This window comes from Eptatretus burgeri, chromosome 11 (assembly GCF_056783735.1).
Source record: "Eptatretus burgeri isolate ZD-2024b chromosome 11, Ebu_testis_v1, whole genome shotgun sequence".
NCBI lineage: Eukaryota > Metazoa > Chordata > Myxini > Myxiniformes > Myxinidae > Eptatretus > Eptatretus burgeri.
Genome location: NC_140971.1, coordinates 75,336,838 through 75,360,961, shown reverse-complemented (window position 1 = coordinate 75,360,961; position 24,124 = coordinate 75,336,838). Strand labels below are relative to the sequence as shown.

The 24,124-nt window shown below is 42.5% G+C and overlaps 1 protein-coding gene across 7 annotated transcripts in view; it reads left to right on the top strand.

Annotated features, from left to right (window-relative positions):
- The window catches only part of LOC147017406 (myelin transcription factor 1-like), a 177,387-nt gene that overhangs the window by 27,833 nt on the left and 125,430 nt on the right, over window positions 1–24,124 (top strand). The window contains exon 1 of one of the 7 annotated variants that reach the window (XM_085847034.1): window positions 15,689–16,019. The exons of 3 other annotated variants lie outside the window; for them this stretch is intronic. In XM_085847034.1, coding sequence (XP_085703160.1) covers window positions 15,971–16,019 — 49 coding nt within the window. In that variant the 5' untranslated portion in view covers window positions 15,689–15,970. Of the gene's footprint in view, window positions 1–15,688; window positions 16,020–24,001; window position 24,124 lie in introns of those variants that run through there. 3 more of the 7 variants (XM_085847035.1, XM_085847037.1, XM_085847036.1) reach the window with 3 other exon arrangements.

Genomic DNA, 24,124 nt, shown 5'->3' with positions numbered 1-24,124 from the left:
GAGTTATCGGAAAAGTTTCGTCCTTCATAATCTGTCGGATTTGCGGTCCAACAAAGACACCAGCCTTGATCTTGGCCTCCGACAAGGTGTTGCCAAACTTTTCCTTGAGGTATAAAAACCCACGCCCATTCAGATCCATTGCCCGTACAAAACTTTTCATCAAGCCGAGCTTTATGTGGAGTGGTGGAAGGAAAACCTTGGCTGGGTCGACAAGGGCGACATGCTTCACGTTGTGTCGACCAGGTACATGCTCTTTTCGCTCTTCCCAATCTTTCTTCGTCCAGTGATTCTTGTCGTCTCTGCTATCCCAGAGACAAAGGAAGCACATGTATTTCGTGTAGCCTGACTGCAGCCCTAACAACAGCGCCACCACTTTCAAGTCTCCGCAGATGTGCCAGTTGAAGTCATTGTACTTGATGGAATCAAGCAGCTGCCGCATAGTCTCATAGGTCTCTGTCATGCCGAACGCGTAAGCCAGTGGGACTGATGGTTTCTCGTTGCCATTGTGGAGCAAAACAGCCTTCAAGCTGTTCTTCCCCGAGTCGATGAAGAGGCGCCAGTCTGCAGGATCGTGATCACACCCAAGTTCTTTCAACAGACCGTTGATGTCACTGCAGAATGTCATCGTGTCTTCCATCTCAAAGAACTCAGCCATGTCTCTGTGACGTGCTCTGAACAAGGATATCTTGGTGTTAGGTTCAAGTAGATTCCACTGCTGCAGCCTTGATCCAAGCAGCTCTGCCTTCGCCTTTGACAGCGAGAGATCTCTTACAAGATCATTTAAGTCTCCCTGGTTCAGAAGGTGTGATTCTTGAGTGTCGGGTTCAAAAGGTTCATCATCACTATCCTCTTCACCACTGCTTACAGCTATGTTCTGATCAGCTGGAGGTGTTGGAACGGGGTTCTCGTCATCATGAGGCACAGGTTTACGAGCAGAGACGCAGTCAGCGTACTTGATGTGACCTTTATTCTTCTTGTTGAAGCCGGCGATGCTTGTGCAGCAGAAATAACAATCATCATGATGATTCTGCGGCTCACGCCATATCATGGGCACCGTAAATGGCATGCTCGCGCGCTTGCCCACCAACCACTGAGTCAAGGTTGTGTGACAGCTTGTGCAGCAGATGTGTGGTGCCCAGCTCTGTTCTTGGTCCCCCACCTTACACCCGAAGTAGTGAAAGTAGGCGGCCTTCATTTTCACTGCTGTAGATATACTTCGCTGTTGATCTTTTTTGGTATACCGACCACAGACATAACAGAAGTTGTCAGGATGATTGGTACAGGAACGCCTACTCATCTTTATCTGAAAGAAAGAAATATAACACAAGTTAACAACAATTGTACGAAATAGACATGTTAAAGACATATGTAAATTTCATTGAAATCCTGACTTCTAGGCAATGGGAATATTTCTGTTCCTGAAAATCCTGACGTGATACAGCAAAACGGTTATGATTTTTGAAATCAGCATACCCAAATTAGTCTTAATCACTTTACACATCTCCAGTAAAAAAAAAATTTGAAATTTGTTGTTCAGTGTAATCTAAGCTCAATCGTTTGGACATCAGTATTGCAGCACTCTCTGAGGTTCAGAGACCGGATTGCGGCGAGATCATGATGGGTGGTCACACCAACTATTGGTCTGGTGGCCCTGATAGTTACCATGCCCAAGGAGTTGCTGTAGCTGTGTGCAATAAGCTGACTCCAATGATAATTGAGATAACACTGGTCAACAAGCATATTATGAGACTAAGGATTCATCATTCCTTTGGGTGTCATTTCCCTGGTCTCTGTATATGCTCCGACTGAGGCGAGTGATCTCACCGTGAAGGACGCATTCTCTGCCACACTCAAGTCTGTAGTTGATCAGTGTCCCAGGCGAGATACACTTCCAGTCTTGGGAGATTTCAATGCATTGACAGGAACTGATAGGGATGGTTATGAGATGTGTGTTGGTCCCCATGGGTCAGGAACTGAGAACCTGAATAGCACTAAGTTCCTTGACTTTGCAAGAAGTCATGGACTTAGGGTGGCTGGTTCATGGTTTCAGCAACGACAAGTTCATCGCTGGACTTGGTATTCCAACGCTGGCGGTGTGGCAAAGGAGATTGACCATATGCTCGTTCATGGTCGCTGGAGGATAATCCAGAACTGCAGGGTCGACCGGAGTGCTCAGTTCCTCAATACTGACCACTGGCTTGTTGTAGCAACTCTAAAGTTGCACCTTAAATCCAGGAGAATGGTATCATCTCAGCTGAGGCCGGATGTTGGCAATCTCAAGGCTGAGAGGGTAGCTGAGGAGTTTGTGAACAGGTTGAGTGGAGATTTGGGGGTCTGGGTGCTTTTGGAGATCCTGAAGAGTTGTGGAGTGCCTTCAAGACCACCGTCCTTGATGTTGCCGGTGGATGTCTTGGAACTCACCGTAGGTCAAAGAAGAATTTTGTCTCTCAAGGGACATTGGATACCATTGACCAGAGTCACAGGGCCAGGCTGAATGGCAGAGCTGAGCTGTTCATGGAGCTGAGGTGTAAAACTGTACGTGCGCTAAGGGTGGACAAGGAGGCCGATGTGCGAGGAATCTGTGAGGGAGTAGCACATCACCTGTGGTCAAGTAATTCTGGTCGTGCTTACAGGGGAATTCGCGCATTGCATTCGTCCATGCCATCCCTTGGTGTACTGCAGTTAGAGCAGAGGTTGGTGGCCTCTTGACAGAGGAGTCCAAAGTGAAGGCCCATTTGGCCGGTTGCTTTAAGCTGTTGTACCCGGCTGATCCACCAGCTGTTGAGTTGGACGTCAGGACATTACAATCCCTGTTGCTGACACTCCAATCAACTGCGCTCCACCTTCGTTTGTGTTAACACAGGCTGCGGTGAACCGTTTGAAATGGGGTATAGCTCCACGGATCTGTGGCATCCATGGTGAACTTCTCAAGGCTGGTGGAAATGTTGCACTCATGTCATTGCATGCAGTTGAGTGCTCTGCCTGGAACACAGGCATCAGCCCAACTGACTGGAAGAGGGGCCTTGTTGTCCCTCTCTGGAAAGGGAAGGGTGATCGCCAAGACTGCAACAACTACCGAGGGGTGATGTTGCTCTCAGTACTGGGCAAGGTCTTTGCTGGGATTATTCTTGATAGGGTTTGCCACCATCTGCTTGAGCACCAGCATCCAGAGCAGTCAGGCTTTACACCGAAGAGGTTGACGATTGACCGTATCCTTGCTCTTCGGGTCCTCATCGAATGCCAACGAAAGTTTTGGCAGGGGCTGCTTCCAGCCGATGTTGATCTCTGTAAAGTGTTTGATTCAGTGAATCAGGATTCCCTCTTGAGGATTCTTGGTCTTCGTGGGGTGCCACCAAAGCTGATCGATCTGATGTCTGAACTATACTCTGGTACTCTGGATTCGCAGAATCCTTGACTATCGTTGGTCGGACTTTGTGTCCAATGAGCGATTGCTGAGAGAGACTCAAATGAGATTTGTTACCTGCATATTCCGTGAGCATCAGCTGCGGCTGTTTGGACATGTGGCTCATTTTCCTGACGCTGATCCACTCACCAGATTCTCTCAGCGAGGGAGTCTTGTGAGTCGAGGATGCCACTGATCCGACCACGTGCCTCATGGTTGCAGTAGGTTGATCAGCATCTCAAGGAGATGGCGATGGGCCAGGCATGTGCCAGGGGGATGTCCAGATGGAGGCCCCTGGAGTACCTGCAGAAAGTGGACACAGTGATGCATTGCTCTGGCACATGCTCCCATACCTGACCTGACCTATCCTTTTTAAATGCTGAGCATCAAGCAAGGAAGCAGCACATACCATTTTTAAAGACTCAACTCGGGTTTGAACCACCAACCTCCTCGGCTCAGAGAAAGATGCTCTAACCATTTCAGCACTGAGTCTGGTCAAGTCAAGTTTAGGAAAAGAAGTTCATGGATCAGAAATGGACTGCCACCATGTTTCTGTCAAGTGCGAGAAACCTATAAGTTCAGATCTAAGGTGGGCCTGATTTTCACAGAGACATAAGGAAGCTTTAAAGAAAGACCACAGATTCTCATTGGTATTGTTCGTTTTCCAGGAGGAAAGGCAAGCTTCTTTCTGACAATTGTCTCATCGCATGGATCACTGTCCCAAGGACTGGGCATTGGGCAGAATAGTCAGAGCTGTGAAGATATGAAATGATGGAAAAGATTGTATCATGCTCACTCAACATTGCCCATACAGCACATAACCACTGCGGATGTTGAGTAACCTTACAGGCTTTGTCTGCTGGGAGTTTGGATCGAAAACCCAATCTTACTGCAAGCTTTTCATCTCAATCCATGGGTGAAGACCACACAGCAAACAACAGGATCTGTTCTTTATATTTGTTTTTGTTTATCTCTCATCGATTGGCGATAGGACCACAACATCACTCTCCATGGTTGTTACCGTGCACACGCGAAGCAAAAAAGTGGGTTAAGTAATTGGTTCACGTCCGTCTGTCTGTCTTATCAATTCATGATTGTGAGTTTATGATCAAGGAACAACTTATTTAAATCGAATGTTATATTTTGAACATGAATCGGAACATGAATATGAAGACCAGTCCTTCGTTTTAACAAACTTTGGCTTTGAATTCATTCCCATCGCACATGCACAGAGAGGAGTGAGATTATATTTTTACCCTCTCTGCCTGCCTGGCCGTCAAACAAAATTGAAAATCATTCCAAACAGGAAACTTACTCTTTTTAGGGATGTTACAAAGGACACAAACAACAGGCACGAATAACTAATATAATGTGTTAGATATGGTGGTGTAACAGACACTGCAGAAATTACAGTAAAATAGGAATTAATTGATTTATACAACTTTACAATCTTTATTTTATTAAAAGTTGAGTTACACAATATAACTGAACACTGTAGAACACAAATCACCTGCCATAATACTTCCAAGAGCCTCCACTACTGTACTTAAATTTAAATAAAGGGTGGTGTGTAAGGGTGCTCTTCGGGACTGCATCTGGACTACTTCAATAGCACTAAACTTCAGGATTTTTAAAAAATGATCGTTAAAATAATTATTAGCCCCCATTGAACTTATGCATTTGGGCTGATGGATTTGATCTCGATTTTCATGTGAGGGTTTGCGTGCGTCCGCAACCATATATTGGACATGTATGGACCAATTTTATTTGTACTTGGCACAAGGACAACACATACACGTGCACCTCACAACATAATGGTACACATATGCACATCATTTTGTTTCATGATGCAATCCAAGATGGCCAACTGGTGGCCATTTTAGTTATAAAAAAAACCCAATGTTGATCACGTCCTCAATCATTTGTCGGACATGCATTTACTGATGTCATTCAAACTTCGCACAAAGATTAATGGCACCTTACATATGCACGTCTTTTTTTTCAAGATCAGATCCAAGATGGCCAACTTTTTTTTTTTTCTTACTTAAATGTGGCTATTTTCTTACTTAAATGTTTCCCCAAATATTTCTCAGACATGCATGGTCCAATTTTGTTCAAACTTGGCACAAGCACAGTACATGATGGCATACACATACACTTCACTTTATTTTGTGATCTGATCAAAGATGGCCGACTGTTCAACTGGTGGCCATTTTAGTTGTAAAAAAAACCAGTATGGAACATGTCCTCAACCATTCCTCAGACATGCATTTACCGATTTTGTTCAAATTTGGCACACAGATCATGAATGATGGCTTCCAATATGTCATTTTTTTCCAGATCAGATCCAAGATAGCCGACTGGCAGCCATTTTGTAATTTAAATGTGTCCCCAATCATTTCTCAGACATGCATGGTCTGATTTTGTTCAAGCTTGACGCAAGCACAGTATGTGATGGCATAAACGTCCATCCATCCATTGGGACAATACTCTGTGCAGAGCGTTGGTGCTGCCTCAGCAGTGCCCAATCCCCAAGGAGACTGCATACACGTGCACCTCACTTTATTTTGTGATCTCATCAAAGAAGGCCGACTGGTAGACTGGTGGCCATTTTAGTTGTAAAAAAAACAAACAAACCGGTATTGAACACATCCTAACCATTTCTTGGATATGCATTTACCAACCTTGTTCGAACTTGGCCAACTGATAATGAAAGATGGCTTAGATATGCACATCATTTTTTTTCCAGATCAGATCCAAGATGGCTGACTGGCAGCCATTTTGTTACTTAAATGTGTCCCCAACCATTTCTTCGACATACATGATCCCATTTTGTTCAAACGTGGCACAAGCACAGGACATTATGGCTTGCACTTGCACCTAACTTTATTTTGCGATCTGATTAAAGATGGGCGACTGGTAGACTGGCGGCGATTTTAGTAGCGAACAAACATGGGTTCGCCATTTAACTCCATACAGCAAAATTCCTAAAACAATGGAAGCTATGACATTTTAGGACTTTTTTTCCTTGTTTTATTAAAATTGAAGTACTGTATATACTGTGACCACTGCACAGGGTATCATGTTCTATGAACTCTCTTGTTGAATAAGCTTTCAGAGTTAGATTTGTCTTATGATTGTGGTGGTTTTTGTTTCTGGTCAAAACTAACAGATGTCTCTGATTATGTATTTATTTTATTCATTTTCATTTTCTAAATAGAGAGAAGCAGCAGTAGAGGAACACACACACACACACACACACACACACACACACACACACACACACACACACACACACACACACACACACACACACACCGTCTCAAAGGGAATCATGGCACAAGAGGATTTGAAAACACAAGCAGATGGTTTGGGCTGATTGAAATCCAGCACCATTCCAGGCTGTAATTGTACAAACAGTCCAATAGTTCTCCAGGCACTGCTGTCTACCCACTGGACACACACACATGTACGCATGCACACATACACATACACACACACATTGTATGCAAAATATAAGTATAGTCAATGAATTTCGACAAAATATGTGTATAAATAGTCAAAATTTGATGACTAGACTTGCATTTTTGGAGGAGGCGTTGACAGTGGAGACGAGGAGAGGTCGAAATCTAATTGCAGGAGGGTGTTCTGGTATTGCAAGTGACAGCTGGTAAGAAACCTGGCAGCTTTGCTATGCATTGTCTGAGTGTGATGTACACAAAGCCAGCGGATGAGGCAGGGCGTGAGATGGGTGGGGGTTATACAAGCCCTACAAAAGGCCAGTCGTGCAGCGATGGTAAAAATGGGTGGGTGAGAGAAAGAGAGAACGAAAAAGCTTCAGACATGTAGTTGATGCAGATCCTTTTGAGAATGTGCAGTTTGGTTAATGTATATGCAAAGGAAGGACACATTGGAAAACAAAGAAAGCGTGTTCCTTGCATTGTCATGTATGTGCAGAATCAAAAGGTTGCTGTTGGTAGCCTGCCAAGGTCTTGCCCATTTAGTTTTATCATTTTCATTCAGCAATAGGAATGCAGGACACTACATTATTTTTCTCTCTTTCTCTTTTTCTTTCGCTTCCTCTTTCTCTCTTTCTCTCTTGTCAATCATCAAGGGAATCAAATGGATGACAGCTGCCCACCGCTATTTCATTTGGTATATGTATTGTTCGTGGAACAATGTGGAGTGAGTCACGTTTTATTCTTTAAAGCACCTGTGCTTTCTGAGCACTTTTTCTTGTAACATTCGGAGCACTCACTCATAATTTATATGCATTATGTCGAACGAGTCATGTAAAGACACATTCAGTAGCCAAATCGCAGCGGCAACTCTGGATTCCTGATACTGTATTTCTAAAGTGACAATCACAACATTATCATGAAATTGCACAGACTAAATCATGAAATACACAATCCTCTTATTTTCATTCCTTAATTAGGGGACTGAAGCATACCTTATTGTTTTTGTAAGGATTATTCTTGTAATTGTGATTCCGCTGGACATCACCGTTTATTCGCTCTTAAATTAGTTTTCTCTAAAACTGCTGAACCCATCGATAATAATCTTTACAGGCAGGATCGATTATACCATTGCAGCATACACAGTGATAACGATGACATCATCAGTGAAGTGGTTGGCAGCCATATTGGATAGAAAAACTAAGTTTATGTGATCAATGTAAAACTTTACACCGCATATGCGATTGACTACCCAGTTTGAGTTGGCTTTTAAATTTATGACCTCATAGGTTATGTGATCAGTCAGCCATATTAGATTGAAAAAAAAATCCTTCAAAAATCATCTTCTTCAAAACTGCTTAATAGATCGATGTGAAACATATCTAATATATAAAACTCATTCTAACCAATGATTCACCGACTCATTGACTCACTCAACCAACTCACTGATTGATATTAAAGATCGGTACCTTCTGGGTGACGTAGAAAACTGAAATTTTGTGTGCTGATGGACATCAAAGCTGATGCACTGGGGGAAAAATCACAGAACCATCGGAAAACATCCATAAATGAAAATGTAAATAAGTGAAAATAAATTAATGAAAAAAAATGCAGGTGAGCGACCCGAAACAAAGGAGAAGCACTGCAATTTTTTTGTGCCGATAGACATCAAAGTCGATACACTGGAAAACTCACAGAACCATTGGAAAGCATCCGTGAATGAAAATATAAATAAATGAAAGAAAATAAATGAGAAAAAAGAAATGCAGGTGAGCTACCCAAGACAATGGGGAAGCAAAGCTCGTTATTGCTTACAATGTGTAAGCCTACTTTGCTGGTATATACATATATATATATATATATATACATATATATATATATATATATATATATATATATATATATATATATATATATATATATATATATATATATATATATATTTGATTGACTGCCCATGCTAAATAAAGTTTGTTCACAAAAACATCGAAGGTCACATGGTCTGGCAGCCAAATTGGATTTAAGCTAAAACCTATTCAAAAAAAAATCTTAAGTCAAACCGATGAACCCATCGACATGTAACCTTAAGTGTGTCATCGACTACAAATGGGGATAAAAGTTTGCTAACTGAAACGTCAATCATTTTTCAATGATTTTTCTTTAATCCAATATGGCTGCCAGACCGTGTGAACTATGACATCATACATATCAAACTTTATGCCTTGTGGCTTGTAGTTTTGTAAGTCCCCACATATAATTCACTGCTCGCTGTTATATGTGGCAGTTCTTGGGATCGACTAGTCATGAGAAATATAGTTTGATAAAAATAACATCATAGGATGACATCATCACTAAAACAGGCGGCATGGTTCGGCATCGTCTAAGGATGGCATCGTCATTGGAATGGGCATCATTCAACACCCAGCATACAACTTGCAGTTATAAGTGGCAGTTCTAGTTTATTTATTTTTCCTCCTTACAAGAGGCCACCTGTTTAATACATGCACAAGTATGATTATTTTGACATCCACCCCTTCTCCCTGCATATGCTTTGTACATATTCCTTCCATTCTCTGCCCTGGCTCATATTCTCCCAATCTTCTCTTTTTTGTTTCTCCCCATCTCTCCCAAACCCCAAACCCTTCTTCTCTCTTGTCATTCTCTCTTTCTCTTCCTTTTCTCAATTCATCCCTCACTACCATGTGTACATAGTAAATGTATTTACGGCAAAAGAAACACGACTTTTTTAACCCATATTTAGGTTATCGCCCAGAAAGTTTCGAATCTATGGTACAGTCGTTCTGAAAATATGACTCGTGCAGTATTTCCATGTACGGGTTCCATTGGCGATTACATAATGACCTGTGTCATATTGCGGTAGTCGTAGGCAACCTAAGCTAATCAGAAGGCCAGAAATGGTTGCTATTTCCAGCAAAGAACGAGTGATCTGTGTTGGCAGCAGAAGAGAACAAAAACGTGAGAACAAAATGGATGAAGTTATCTGCTGAAAAATATGTTGGTCCTCCTCTTGAAGAAGTTGTCTTAACAATCCTAAAGTGCTTCTTTTAGGGCTTCAGTTATCCTACCCTTCTTTCCACCCATGTTATGCTGAATCCTATGGTGAAACAGTTGCTTTAAAACAACTTTCCTTCTCTTCCTGGCAAGCAAACCCGGCTGAAGGCAATCTTAGCTCATTACACGAAGCCCACAACAAGGGTGTGTCCACTCTCAGTAGAGCCAAAAAACATCATCTTTCCAACCTCAAGATTGACGTTTCAAACTTATCTCCTTCCTTTAAAACCTGGTGGTGCTTTGATAAGTCTGTCTCTGTAGTATGCTCTCCTTGCATCCCTTCCCTCACTTCAATTGTCGCCACAGCTGACTTCACTCGTGAGAAGGCTAAATGCCTCAATTTTGTGCTTGCTTCTGAATACTGTGTCCCCAACCTCTCACACTCTCTACCCATCTTACTCAGTCACACCCAACTGCTCCTGCACCATGTGTCACTTGCACCTGAAAAGGTAGAAAAGTTTCTCGCAACTATCGACTCTGCAACTGGACCAGACGGCATCAGCACACTTGTCCTAAAAACCTGCCCTGCTGCTCTTGCACATCCTTTCTCTGCCATTTTAACCATATCATTTGCACCTGGACATCTTCCATATGGTTGGAAGTCATTCAACATCACCACATTACATAAACAAGGTGCAAAAAGATGATCCTTTTAACTACAGGCCTTTCAGCTTACTTCCAATCATCAGCAAGGTCATGGAATCCATCATAAAACAATCCTTCCTTTTCTCCAATGACCTCATCTCAGATAATCAAAATGGATTCACATGAGGTCACTCTACCTTGGACCTGCTGCTTCTACTCTCCCACTAATGAATGAAGGCCCTCAATTTCAGATATGAGATTAGGGCCGTCTCTCTCGAAATAACTCGAGCTTTTGATACAGTCTGGCATCCCCCACCTGCTCTCCAAATTCTCTGCTGATGGTATCCAAGGACAACTTCACTCTTGGATTCCTAACCTCCTCTGCTGCAGTAGCCAATGCATGGTCAGGTCAGGTCAGGTATGGGAGCATGTACCAGAGCAGCTCGTTGCTGCTTCCACTTTCCGCTGATACTCCAGTGGCCTCTGTCTGGCCATCCCCCAGGCAGATGCCTGGCCCCATCCCCATCTCCTTGAGTCTAAATACCTGAAAATGGAAACACAAGTTCAAAAAGCGAAAATGTGTAGCTCTCAGCAGAATCCTTACATCTCCTCTCCCTGTCATGGCTGGAGTGCCCCAAAGCAGTGTTTTCTGAGCCTAGACCCATTCTTGATCTTCATTCACGATCTCTCTCACTCTCTGGAAAATCCCCTTTATCTATTTGCTGATGACTCGACCTTCTGCCATGACATGCCTCGTCCTTCAGACAGGTAGGTTGCAGCCTCTTCCCTCTCTTCAGACCTTAATAAAATCATAACCTGGTCAAACATTTGGAATATGTCTTTCAATCTCAATCTATCTCTATCTCTATCTCTATCTCTCTTTGAAAGGACCATATGGCAAATCCTCCCATCTACTTTCTTAACAATCTTCTTGAAGAAGTTGTCACTCAAACTCTTGAGTCTCAGTATCAGCCACGTTCTTTCTTGAAGAACCACATTTCAACATTAGCCTCCAAAGTCAGCTGCTGACTGGGCATCCATCCTTCCTTGTGCAAAGTCCTTCCTTGGCACACCTGAACTGTTATGCACCTACAAGGCCAGCATCCTCAGCTTGATAGACAACTGCTCTCCCCTCTGGGCTGGCTCCCTTGCCTCACATCTTGCTCAGCTTGACACTGTGGAAACCAAGGCCTTCAAGATTGTTGGCATCTCCCACGATGGAGCTGATTCAATGGGCCTATCACTTGAACCATCACAGATAGGTCGGTAGTCTCTCTGTCTTCTACCACCTCCTTTCTGGTCTTGCACCCTCTGCCCTTTCTGTGCTTTGTGCCCTCTGTTTCTGCAGGGCACGCATGGTCCACCAGCAATCCACTTTTGTTGAAACTCCCAAAATCCAGAACCACTGCTCACCTCCACTCATCCGTCCCTCCTTTTTCCTGCCTGTGGAATCAACTTCCACATTCTCTTCAATCTCATTCTTCTCTTCAGGTGTTCAAGACAGCTATTCACCACCATCTCAGATCGTCCCCAACCCAAAACCATGATCTTTTCTACCCTCGTTAACCCCCCCCCCTCCCTCCCCCAACCCCCAATCCAGCTCGTTCCAAATTTTCAGTTTTGTCCTTCCTGAGAGTTTCCTTCTGTATCCATCTTGTCACCCCATGCATTCTTTCCTACCCTCATTCCTCTTCATTTCCTTTATTTGTTTAAGCCCCTCTCTATTTTGTCCTTCAACAATGCTGTTGGTATCTCCCCTCCCCCTCTCTCTTCTTCAACTGTTCCTTTTGTTCTGTCCTTTCCTGATCCGTTCTTTGTTCTCTTTCTTCTCGCTCTTCCACGATCCTCGACTTTGAATACAAAAAAATTGATCAACTTTTTTTAAACGATACTTTCAATTTTAAATGGCTATGTATAAACACTATCAATGATCCGTTGAAAAATCAGCAGGGTTAGATGCTTTGAATAAGGTTTTGAAATTTGAAATTTGAGAGATTCACGAAAAAATCATTGAAAAGTCTACGGCAGACTTCCCACGTCATTTTTACTATTACCATCGAGATAGAAGAATCTCTGTATGAAAACATTAATATAATAAACTGCTGGACGGAATAACTTGAAAACTGGATGTTATCACTAAATAATAAATCAAGCTCCCAGAAGTTGTTCAACTTGTCCAGGAGAAGAAGAAAACCAAAAACACTCCACTCCATTGCCGCTCATTTCAGGAGCGGGTGTTTCTTGTGGATCGTAGTCGATCACTGCAGCAGATTTCAGTCGATCTGTGATGACCCGCGACACAAATATTGAAATATTGCCCTCCGTTTAAACCAGGAGCCTCAGGTCCATCTGGACGGGTTGCGGCGGATGAAAGGCAGCGAGGAGGACGGAGGTTATTTTGGTTGACCTTGCACTTTTTGCCCATTATTATATTGATTAAGAATGTGATAAAACATTGAACACATGGACACAATAGAAAAAGCATTTAAAGTCATAAATGTGCTCTTTACTTGATGCAAGTTCAGGGTGGCCATATTAGGTGTAAAGCATTTGAAAAGACCATACACAATGTCCAGTGTAAAACCGACCCGGGGTGGTGGGGGGGTGTAGGTCTTGCTGTCGTTCGATGTGCTATGGGCTGCAATTTCTCCATGATCTCCAGGTTACTCCTACGATGTAAGAGTAATATGAAATATTATGTCCACGATGCCTCTCATATTGAATTGGTAAATAATACCATGATGATGTGATGAGCCAGAAATTAATTTTTTTATTTCTTGCTAACACTTTAATTCCCGTTAAATTTTACATATTCGGAAATTCCCATCTAAATACCCGAAACTTGGGTGTTTAGCTGTTGTAAGATGGAAACACCAGTTCAAAAAGCGAAAATTACAACCATTTATTACCTCCACCACCGAAGGTGAAGGTGGTTATGTTTTCACCCCTTTCTGTCTGTCTGTCTGTCTGTGTACACGATATCTCAAAAAGTTGTGGATGGATCCGAATTAAATTTGGTGGACATGTTAGGTGTGTGACAAGAAAGAAATGATTCGATTTTGGTGAAGATCCGGATCCGGAAAGGATAACTTTTTAATCTTGAGAGTAATTCTTCACCTTTGAGAGGTAGTGCCAAAAACGAAATAAGGCATGATATTTTAAAAAGTTGTGGACGAGTTGTGACAAAAATCTTAATGTAAATCTTAATGTAAATTAATTAATGTGGTGGAAGGTGTGTGTGTGTGTGTGTGTGTGTGTGTGTGTGTGTGTGTGTGTGTGTGTGTGTGTGTGTGTGTGTGTGTGTGTGTGTGTGTGTGTGTGTGTGTGTGTGTGTGTGTGTGTGTGTGTGTGTGTGTGTGTGTGCTGTTCATGGAGCATAATGTATTCTCTCTGTTAACACCTTTACCCCCCTCTATCTCTATCTCTACCTCTATCTCTACCTCTCTCTCTGTGTGTATGTATATGTATATATATATATATACTAGCTGAAACCCCATCACAGACGGATTCCGAAGGTTGACTATTGCCACTATGTGCGATGCACTCTTACAGGTACGAAGTTTCTTTCAGTCCAGGTCACAGTACCGAGAAAAACGTGACGCAACTACTAGGAGGAGCACAACATTGGTCCTTCAGTATTCATATTTCGATAATATATTATATATATATATACACATCTGGACAGTGGTTATGTCTGGTAGGTGTTTGTCTCTGGACTTGTCCAGACAGGAGTTTGTCTCTGGACCGTGTTTATAGTATGACTGGCAGAAAATGGACGAATTCGGATGAAACTTGGTGGACAGGTTGGGTGTGTGACATGAAACAATTGATTCGATTTTGGTGAAGATTCGGATCCGGATCCGGATCTTTGAATTTTTAAGTGATTCTTCACCATTGAGAGACAGGGGTAAAAATGATACATAGCACGATATCTCAAACAGTTGTTGACGGATTCGGATGAAACTTGGTGGACTGGTTGGGTGTGTGACAAGGAAGAAATGATTCGATTTTGGTGAAGATTTAAAAATAGATTCTTCACCATTGAGAGATAGGACCAAAAACGATCTATAGCATGATATTTCAAAAATGTATTGGGTCTGACATGTTCTCATGGATCAGGCATTGCATGGCGGAGGTGTGCCCTCCACCGAGTACCCTTCTAGTTGATGCTATAACGCCGGTGTCATTTACAACTTCCTCGTCTTATTTTTTTGACATTGTTTTTTTGTTTTCATAACCTCATCTGTTGCCAAATTTTGCACTCGTAGTGGGTGAGTGTGCATTTCAAACAAGCACCTGCCCCGCCTGCCATGTGCCAAGCAAGGGCTTGTTCCGAGGTGTTCCCAAACTCTCGTGTTTGAACTTTTGAAGAGCCGCAAAAATATAAAGGCAAGCAAACTCATGCATGAGGAAAGATGATTAACTTAGCATCTTGAATGCTTCTTTTGCCACCATGTCTTTGTTCATGAGGCCCAAACCAAAGCTGAACCAATAAAGGTAAGAGATTGTCATGTCAGGTGTTTTTTTTTTTTTAGGAGTCTTACTCAAGGAAGGGGGGGAGGGGGTGGGATGTGTAGTTTCTAACCCACATAATGTAATTGCTAAGACGAAGGGCTAAGGCTCAAAACGTTAGCCGCACTCAGTTTCCCATGGAGATAAATGTAGGCCAAACTCTGAACAACTTTTAATTGATTAAATCCAATGAAGCGGTGTATTGGCTTTCCAAGTAAGCATACAGCAATGCTTCTCAGTCATGTTCTTGCAATAAAAGTACCAGACTGTGCCATTTGACTAGATAGGAGATGTTAGCAATTGTAAGCTGGAATTGAAGGAAATCTAGAGATGGAGCCACTGTGAAAATAGCACATGTACACGAGCATCCACAAAGTCATTGAGACTGGAAGTTGAATGAGAAATCTGTTTGAATGAAAAAGCCTATGTGGGGTTGGGGTGGGGGGAGGGTGGAGGATGGGGTACAGGGGTGGAGGGGAGTGTGGTTGTGAAGGGAGTGTGATGGCGGGTGGCAGCTACAATGGTAAGAATGGAGAATGGGGAGGGGGGTTCACAGAGCGGTCAGAAGAATTGTCCACAGACTAGGGGCCAGAGGAGTTTAATGGAGGCGCCACAGGTCTGTTCGGGAGGGCGGGCTGAGGAACCTTCTGTACGCTCCCCACCAACCACTTCATCCCTTATTCCCTCCTACACTTTGCACCACCCCTCACTCCTCTCTCTCTTTCTCTCTCTCTCTGAGTCACACTTGCTCCCTTTCCATTCATTGAGCTGGGGGATGCCCATGGGGAGGGTCTTCACTGTTGATTAAGAGTGCAGGGAGGTAAAGCTGCCCACTCAGAGAGAGAGAGAGAGAGACAGAGAGACAGAGAGACAGAGCTGCTGATCAGGAGGATCATTCAGGTTAACTCATCATAAACGGCTGTCTCCAACAAAGGACACAATGTCTTGTGTCCAGCTTGCGAGAATGCCCACATGCACCGGCCTATTGGGTGAGTGGTTATATCTGTGTCGTCACGTGAGCTTTTCTAAGTACTGTACTCTCTTTCACACTACTATGAAGAAAAAGTGATGAGTGGTGGAGGATGTGCTGGTATGGTTTAACCATTTCTGATTGATTTACATTAAGATTTCCACTTGATGTTGCATTGCATGTGAGCACCTTAGTCTTATCCTACACTCTTTCCAATGATTTTCTTTCCCAATGAAAGGGAACCGAAGGACTGTACCGCTTTTGGGTAGTGGGCATTGATACTGCTAAATATATATATATATATATATATATATATATATATATATATATATATATATATATATATATATATATATATATATATATATATATATATATATATATATATATACACCCCTCACTCTCACGCAAACGCACATCGCAATCCTTCCATCATGAAAGTTGAACCTGAAAGTTGGAAAGGGTAACCTTTAACGTCATCAATAAACAGCTACACTCATAAAATGATCAAAGATACACCCTTACTTTCGTGTTATTAACCTTTCTCTCTTTCTCTCTTTCTCTCTTTCTCTCTTTCTCTCTTTCTCTCTTTCTCTCTTTCTCTCTTTCTCTCTTTCTCTCTTTCTCTCTTTCTCTCTTTCTCTCTTTCTCTCTTTTTCTCTTTTTCTCTTTTTCTCTCTTTCTCTCTTTTTCTCTCTTATTTCATCGTATTCCTGTTGTGTTATGTCTTCACAGACTTACACCTGTTTTGCCTTTGAAATTTGTCAGGAAAGTTTGGCTTCGATTACCCAATTCACATGTATGAACGAATTACACTATCCAACAAAATATTTTGTTTGAGGTTATCCGTCTCTCTATCTCTACGTCTCCCCAAAGGCATGTTCAGTGCTGCCACAGCAAGGATTACACTGGGTGGTTTGCTTTCACCTTCTTAGCAGTAATCAGTGCAATACAGGAGTTTGTACTTTGTTCAGATTGCCGGCGATAACTCACCGACTCTTTGCAAAAGACATTGCGGAATCTTTAACACTAACCAACCAATACCAGAATATGCAACACCCAGCTTAATGTCCATCCAAGGGACGGCACACTTTCTGATGCAACATCTGGCCTTTGAATTACAAATCCAACAGTTCATAGTCGGATTGAGAATAGAACCGAGGCTCGACAGCTCAACAATAAGTGTGTGACCTTTGTACCATCATGTCAGCAGAGGCTACACTATCCTTCCATTATTCTTCATTTGATCAATGTTAACTTTTGTTCTTACTTTTACCTTGCTTTGTCTAACTTTGTGGTTGTGATAGTGCACATGTGCTCGCTCGGTGAATTAGGAAGTCATCGTATGACATTGATCTGGAGTTAAGATTCAAGACTGTTCTTCAATAAGTCTGACATAAGTCAAGTTTAATTTGACGTACTTCATCAAACAGATACTAATGACTTCATCATTTTGGGCACCCATCAAGATTACAGGTCTGTTTTATATTATCTTATTTTTTCTCGGAATTATAATCATGGTCAAAAATTTTGCAAGGTCATAGCAAGTCTTTTTTTTTTTGTTTGAGTTGTTTAGCCTTCATTGTTTTTTGTTTGTTTGTTTTTTAAAGGGCCATGAAAATCAAAGCATGTTCCAAAAAAAACAACCTCATAAACACTCTATATCTCTTGTTATTACATTTCCCCGACATTGGTTCAAAACTGCTGTAACCCATACACTTTTCATCAATCTAACATGCAGTTGCACGCTTGGCCTTGTGATAGCGACGGTACTTACATACCCTCATGTTAGTCGATCAGACAAAATGAAAAGTGTGCATTGTGGATGTTTTGTGGGTGAAAATTGTGAAAATCCAGCCCAAACTCAGCAACCCCAGCTGCTGGTTCCAGGAGCTTGATACAAATAGCTGAAAAACCACAACTTTCAAAGCAGACGGGTTGTTTATCATGCAGATAAATATTATAGCATAACATTGGATGCCTTTTACAGAGGAGACCTTTTACAACTTCCAAGTACTTGCTGCTCCGGAAATGTGATCCCAAGTCACTTCTCATCAGTTAATTCAAACCCTTTGGTTTGCTTTTGGTGGTATGCTGAGAACATGGTGGTTACGGTCAGTGGTGACTGAAGGAAACATAACCTCTTGGGAAGTTGAAGTGTCGGTAAACAGGGATTTGCAAATTGCCAATGACCTCTCCTTCATATTTATTTTGGAAACTCTTCAGATGAAGAATATTATAAAACCTTGTACAGGTAAACATACTTACTTTTGAACTGTCTAGTCTGAGTTTGAATCCTTATCAGAATGTACAATGTCATCCTGGTGCTTTGCAGGCAGGGTGTTGCACTTGTCATTTTGAGTGCTATTAAGCCGGTTATCCTGTGTACGATATATTTTCTGGTCAACGTCGACGATCCCACGGTGTATTTGGCAAGAGTAGGCCATTGGTTGCCAGAATTATGGCCAAATTGCAAATTTCTCCCAGAACCTGTCACCTACAACTTTGGTGGTGTCGTAAGAGTCGTGAAAGTAATGACACGTGCAGATTTTACTGAAGACTTGCATTTTCCAGACAGTGCAACAAATTAACACACTTGATCTGTTCACACTGCGTAAGATGGGACTTCATGACCAAGTTGGAACACTCGGTTCCCAAAGGAGAATGCTCATGCAAGAGTCAATGCATTTCAGAATGTTAACAGCTACTGCTGCAGCTACTTACATTTCGTGAATAGCTTGATGGTGACAGTGTCAACAAGGTAGTACAGACGTTTGTAATGCAGAAAACCAAAGTGTGTGTTTGTTTGTTTGTGGGTAGTTCTTCTTTGACTTTCTTCATGAAATGTAGAGAATGACTCCACAGTTGTCATGTTGGCTTTGTCTATGAGGATCTTTCCCAAACCAGAGTTGTAGGACACAACCTCGTGCGAGCAAACTGCACAGAAGTGAATTTTCAGTAACATCTCCTTCAAAAAGTTATATCGACTTGTGATACACTTCTTCCAAAATTTATACTGAGAATGGAGCACTGAAAGCCATACTTGGCAACTTTCTTCAACAAAACAATATGATTGCAGTTGAATGTAGAGCGTCCTCGAAATGGTGGCCTTTCAGAAGGCAATTCATGCTGGAAAAACAGCATGCTCATAAGGTTTTAGTTCTGGAGATCGAATGAAGAGGATGTGCAGGTAATATCACCCCACGACTGGATAGAAATTCGCAGACAAGAAATGAGGTGTGACGTAGCAGCGCATTGTCGTGCTGAAGGACCCACTTGCACCGTGTGAACAGATCTTGGCACATGCATCACACAGCATCGATGAGACGCATAAGGACGCCCGAGTAAAAGAGAGCAGTGACTGTTTGTCCTTTTGTGAACAAATTAATGGTGAGCAATGCCCCTGGCATCGAAAAGCACGAGCAGCATTGACTTTCAACAGGACCTGTCAGTTTGTCATTTCTTTGGCATATGGTGATGAAGGTGACTTCCACTCAGACCTCTCGGCCATTATATTGGGGTTCAAACAGGTACACACATATTTTGTCCCGCATGATCACGTGGACCAGAATCCATCCATCCATTGGGACCATACTCTGTGCAGAGCGTTGGTGCTGCCTAAGCAGTCTCCTTGGCTATTGGACACAATCCTGGTCGGGTCGCCACTCCGGCACAGGATACCAGCAAGCTGGCACTCGTTTTGCCGACCTCGGAAGGATGACAGGCAGAGTTAACCCCACCTGCTTTAATTCAACAGCCGAGCAGGATTTGAACTCAGGATCCTCAGATCCCAAGCCCACCACCCTAAGCATTAAGCCAACACCAGGCATGACCAAAATGGTTGGGTCGTTATCCGCAACCATTTCCAATGTCAAGTCGTTGCCGTTTCAGATTGTCTGACGATGTCTTGGGAACAAAAGGTGCCTCTCTCAATGTATTTTTAAATGTTCCGTAAGCATTGACTGGAACTGTACAAAATGTCCAACTTTACAGCCATGGTACCGATGACTGGCGGCGGTCACTGTGGGCAAGAAGATGGCATGCACAGTTCCTCATTGCGGCTTGTGTATGGCCGTCCACTGCTTTTGCCATCTTCATTGGATTCACGCCTCTCATGAAATTGCTTGTGTTACTCTCAGTCACAAACACACGCACACTTGGTCAGACTTGGTCAGAGTCTTTGGCCGTGTCTTGCATGTTGCTCACACTGTGATATTTTCGTCCTGATTCGAACAACTTCCATTGATTCAAACGAGAATAGGTTTTGGAACTTTTTCATGGGTATTTTTGTCTTTGTCAGCACTGTTTTTGTTTCGTCCTTGATGGCAAGATGCGAAGCCGATGCAACCATCAGGCAAATTATGCGGTCACCTCGAGCGACAAAATTTGGGCGCTGCAAAAATGAATGAAAGAACAAAAATGAATGAAATCATGAGATTACACAAGTAAACAAGCAGAATGTTTGTCTATGTGTTTTTCTTTGAATATGAAGTGTGATGTTAATGGCTAGCTCCACATGCCAGGTGAAATTGCCTCCCACTCACTCCAGGGATGTCAGAAGTATGTAGCATAAGGCTGGGGAGTAATATCATCAGCTGAGGGTGCGGCTGTGCTGCTGATGCAGTGCCCTCTGCTGGTTAGGGCAGGAATTTGGCCATGGTGATGGCGATAGCTCGCCTACTCTTTGGGACGCTCGTTTAACGTCCATCCGAGGGATGGCACACACATCGATTAATCACTGTGCAAGTGAAACTGGATTTATAAGTTGGCCACTATAAAATGCCAACAAGTGAAAGTTGGCATTTTATTACGGGGTCTGGATTCAAACCCAGACGAGACAGCTTGGAGACGAGTCTGCGTACGTCTAGGTCTAGGGATCTAGGCATTGTCAGCCTCATTGTTGAAGAAAGAACCACGAATACCACGTCAAAACTGCTGGTAAGATGTGTCGCAGGCTCAAGCAGCCCGGGGGAGACCTAATGGCACATGGTCGCAAGGTAAAAGTACTGAAAGGATGGAGTTATCTGGCAGAGAGAAAGCTCGGCAGTCGGCACGTTCGGTGTAAGACTAATTTGTTAAGACATAAGAGACATTAGAATTTGGTGTTAGACATAAGTGCCATGAATGAGTTCACAACGTTTGACAACAACAATCGTTTTTGGACCATTTCCCTATTTTTTCAGGGAGTTGGTCAAATGATGGCATCTCCTCCGTACGGATCTTTCCAATGTGTCATCTTCATGCAAACGCAAACACTCCGCGTCGTTATTGAGAATTTCAATCAGTGTCTTTGTAAAACGTCGTCTCAGATTTCTTCCTTCCACCACAGGCTTTCTTTACAACCTTCATCTTCTGCCCTTCATTGCACATGACCACACTCATCAAGTCTTCTCTTCCAAAGGTCTTCTTCACTGGCATTGATTTAAGAAAAAAATATCTTCCTGTTTGTTGAGCTCAGAATTTTATTTCTTTCAGAGACAATCCATGGGTTTCTGAGACAATCCTAAGTTTCAAAGCCAAACCAAACTTCATGACGTTCGAGTGAAAAAATAAATAATTTGCAAATATCCATTGGGGTCTCAAGGAACCAGCTTGGAAGAATAAGATGGAGAAAAGTAATAAAACAGTAATCAAGTATAAACATTAAATGACGTAATAATCAACACAAACATGTACAGTTCAAAATTGATCATAAATAATTAATCATCCAAAAATCTCTTTACTTGACTCGTTAAATCTTCAAAAAATTTTAAATCACCTCCACACTGATACCCAGGTTTCTTAGAAAGTGCTTCTTACTACCTTAATAGTAGTCACTTGTAATTCGTTGCTCCTCTTAATTTGTACTGTAAAATTAAATTAATTAATAATGTTTCATTTTTCACCAAAAGAGATTTGTTGCAGGCAATCAGGAAGAAGCAGACAACGTATGGAAGGAAAAGGAATCTCTTCTGTAACTTGTTTCAGGAGCCCAGAATTCTGACCCAGTACCTTAATGTATGGCATATCAATTACTAATGAAGGTAACTTTAGATTAAGGTCACTTTGGGGTGTTCAAGAACATGGTCAAAATAAAATATTTGTGAAATTCCCTCAATAATAAGATCATCAATGAAGCACTTCCACCTGTCATTCAAATCTAAATTTGCTGCTTGTCTATGCTCTTGTCCCTTAAAATGCTGAATTCAAAGCAAGGAAGCAGCACGTACCATTGATAAAGTGTTTGGTATGATTCGACCAGGGTTTGAACCACTGACCCCCCCCGCCCCCCCCCCCCCCCAGATTCAGCACAGACACTCCAACTATTATGCCACCAATTCTAGATAACCCAGGCTGGCGTTAACTGGAAGCAAGGAGTCTTTCACTAACAGGTCGTACAACACCCAGGAGTTATAGCAGAAAGATGTGGATAAATAATACATGCAAATTTCCCCATAAGAAGAACTCGGATAGGCTACTTGGCACATGCTTGTGCCATGCCCACATTATGAAGTTCATCTATCAATTTACATATCTTCTTTGTACTTCTCACATTCTAACATGAACTTCATCTAAATTAACAGCCACATCCTTTTACCTCTTCCATCCATATAATCTCTTGGCAGGGAATCTAACCAAGGTGCTGGCACATCGTGACCTCTTTTTGAGAGATACCTTGGGATCTTTAAAGTGTATAACATTCACCTGCATATATATATATATATATATATATATATATATATATATATATATATATATATATATATATATATATATATATGTTCGAGACCCCACACTGCCTTGTAAAAACGAGGAGGCCAACGTGTGCCAGCACTGGGTCAAATTGCTTCTTCATAGTCTGCAGCGCTACTCGTTCCTGGTCGTCACTCTCCGTTGCATCAGCAAATAGCGAGTGATGCTGAGAGAGTGGTTCTGTCGCTGAAAACTGCAAGGTATCTTCAATCTCTGCATGACGAAGTGGAGCGTACCTGTTCAGGAGAGCTCAGTGCCTTGCATGCTTCACCTCCATGCACACATCTACATAGCAATTTGTTCGAAAGTTTCATGGTCTTGCAAGCCTGGAAAGTGATGATAGAAATGTGTAAATGACATTGACCATGTATTTGGATGTACGGAGAGTATATGTATAGATTGCAAATTCTACATCTCAAAAAACAGAAGTGAGGCGTGGTTCTAATTTGACATTATTATGATACGAAGGTGTAAAAGGCATCTTCCCATCAGCCCTGCTGACACAAGTGGACAGCATGCTGGAGTGTTGGCAGAGTTTTTTTTAATATATTTTTTTTTTAAGTGGCACACGTAGTTGGGAATGTACAGTTGTAGGTTTCATCCGGAATGATATTTGAACGAATCTGTCAAGATTGAAATGAAGCAAGGACATGTTATTTTCAGAAGGCCTCATATTGGCTTAACATTTGTGTTTTCTTTTGTGTTGACTTGATGGTATAATATTAAAGTGGGCAGGCTGAGCAACAATGCGGGGCGCTGTCCGTGGTACCAAAACCTCGCTTTCTCTCCCAGTGGCCGAGATAGGTTCAATCTCTCATGGAGTACGGTGAGATTGTCCCTCGATTCATTTGCATGTTGAGTTCAGGGCCAAATTCAGAAGGAACACTTTGCTGACTTTTATTACTGATGCTTTTGTTTACTGGTTTAACAGAACATCTGTCTACAGCCCAAGAGGTTCAAAGAAAGCCGCCAAGCCAGCCGGTAGCAGGTGTCTGCCATGCCATTGTCTGTAGTGGGAATTTGACCGAATCGACGCTGCTATTACTGCCTGCAAGTTCTGTCTCGGGCAGAAAGCTTGTTCTATACCAGAGCTCCAGTGGTGTTTGAATTTTGCCTGGCATCTTCTCAGCCAGCCATTGGGGTCTTACAGGATATCCAGTGAGCTGTGGGTATGATTGGGTGAAACTGCAGCTGATTGGTCCTCGTTGCTATGGGGAGGCCAGGAGAGGCTGATGTAGGGGCGGAAAGGCGGAGAGCTGTTGGCAGAAGGGAGGGGGTAGGTTTTGGGTAAGCAGCTGACGGCTCGGCACGTACCGTTGTCTTTCTGTTGCCTCCACCCATCACCTCACTCTCTGCTCTTCATTTACATCTCATCCTTCCTGAGACGGCAGG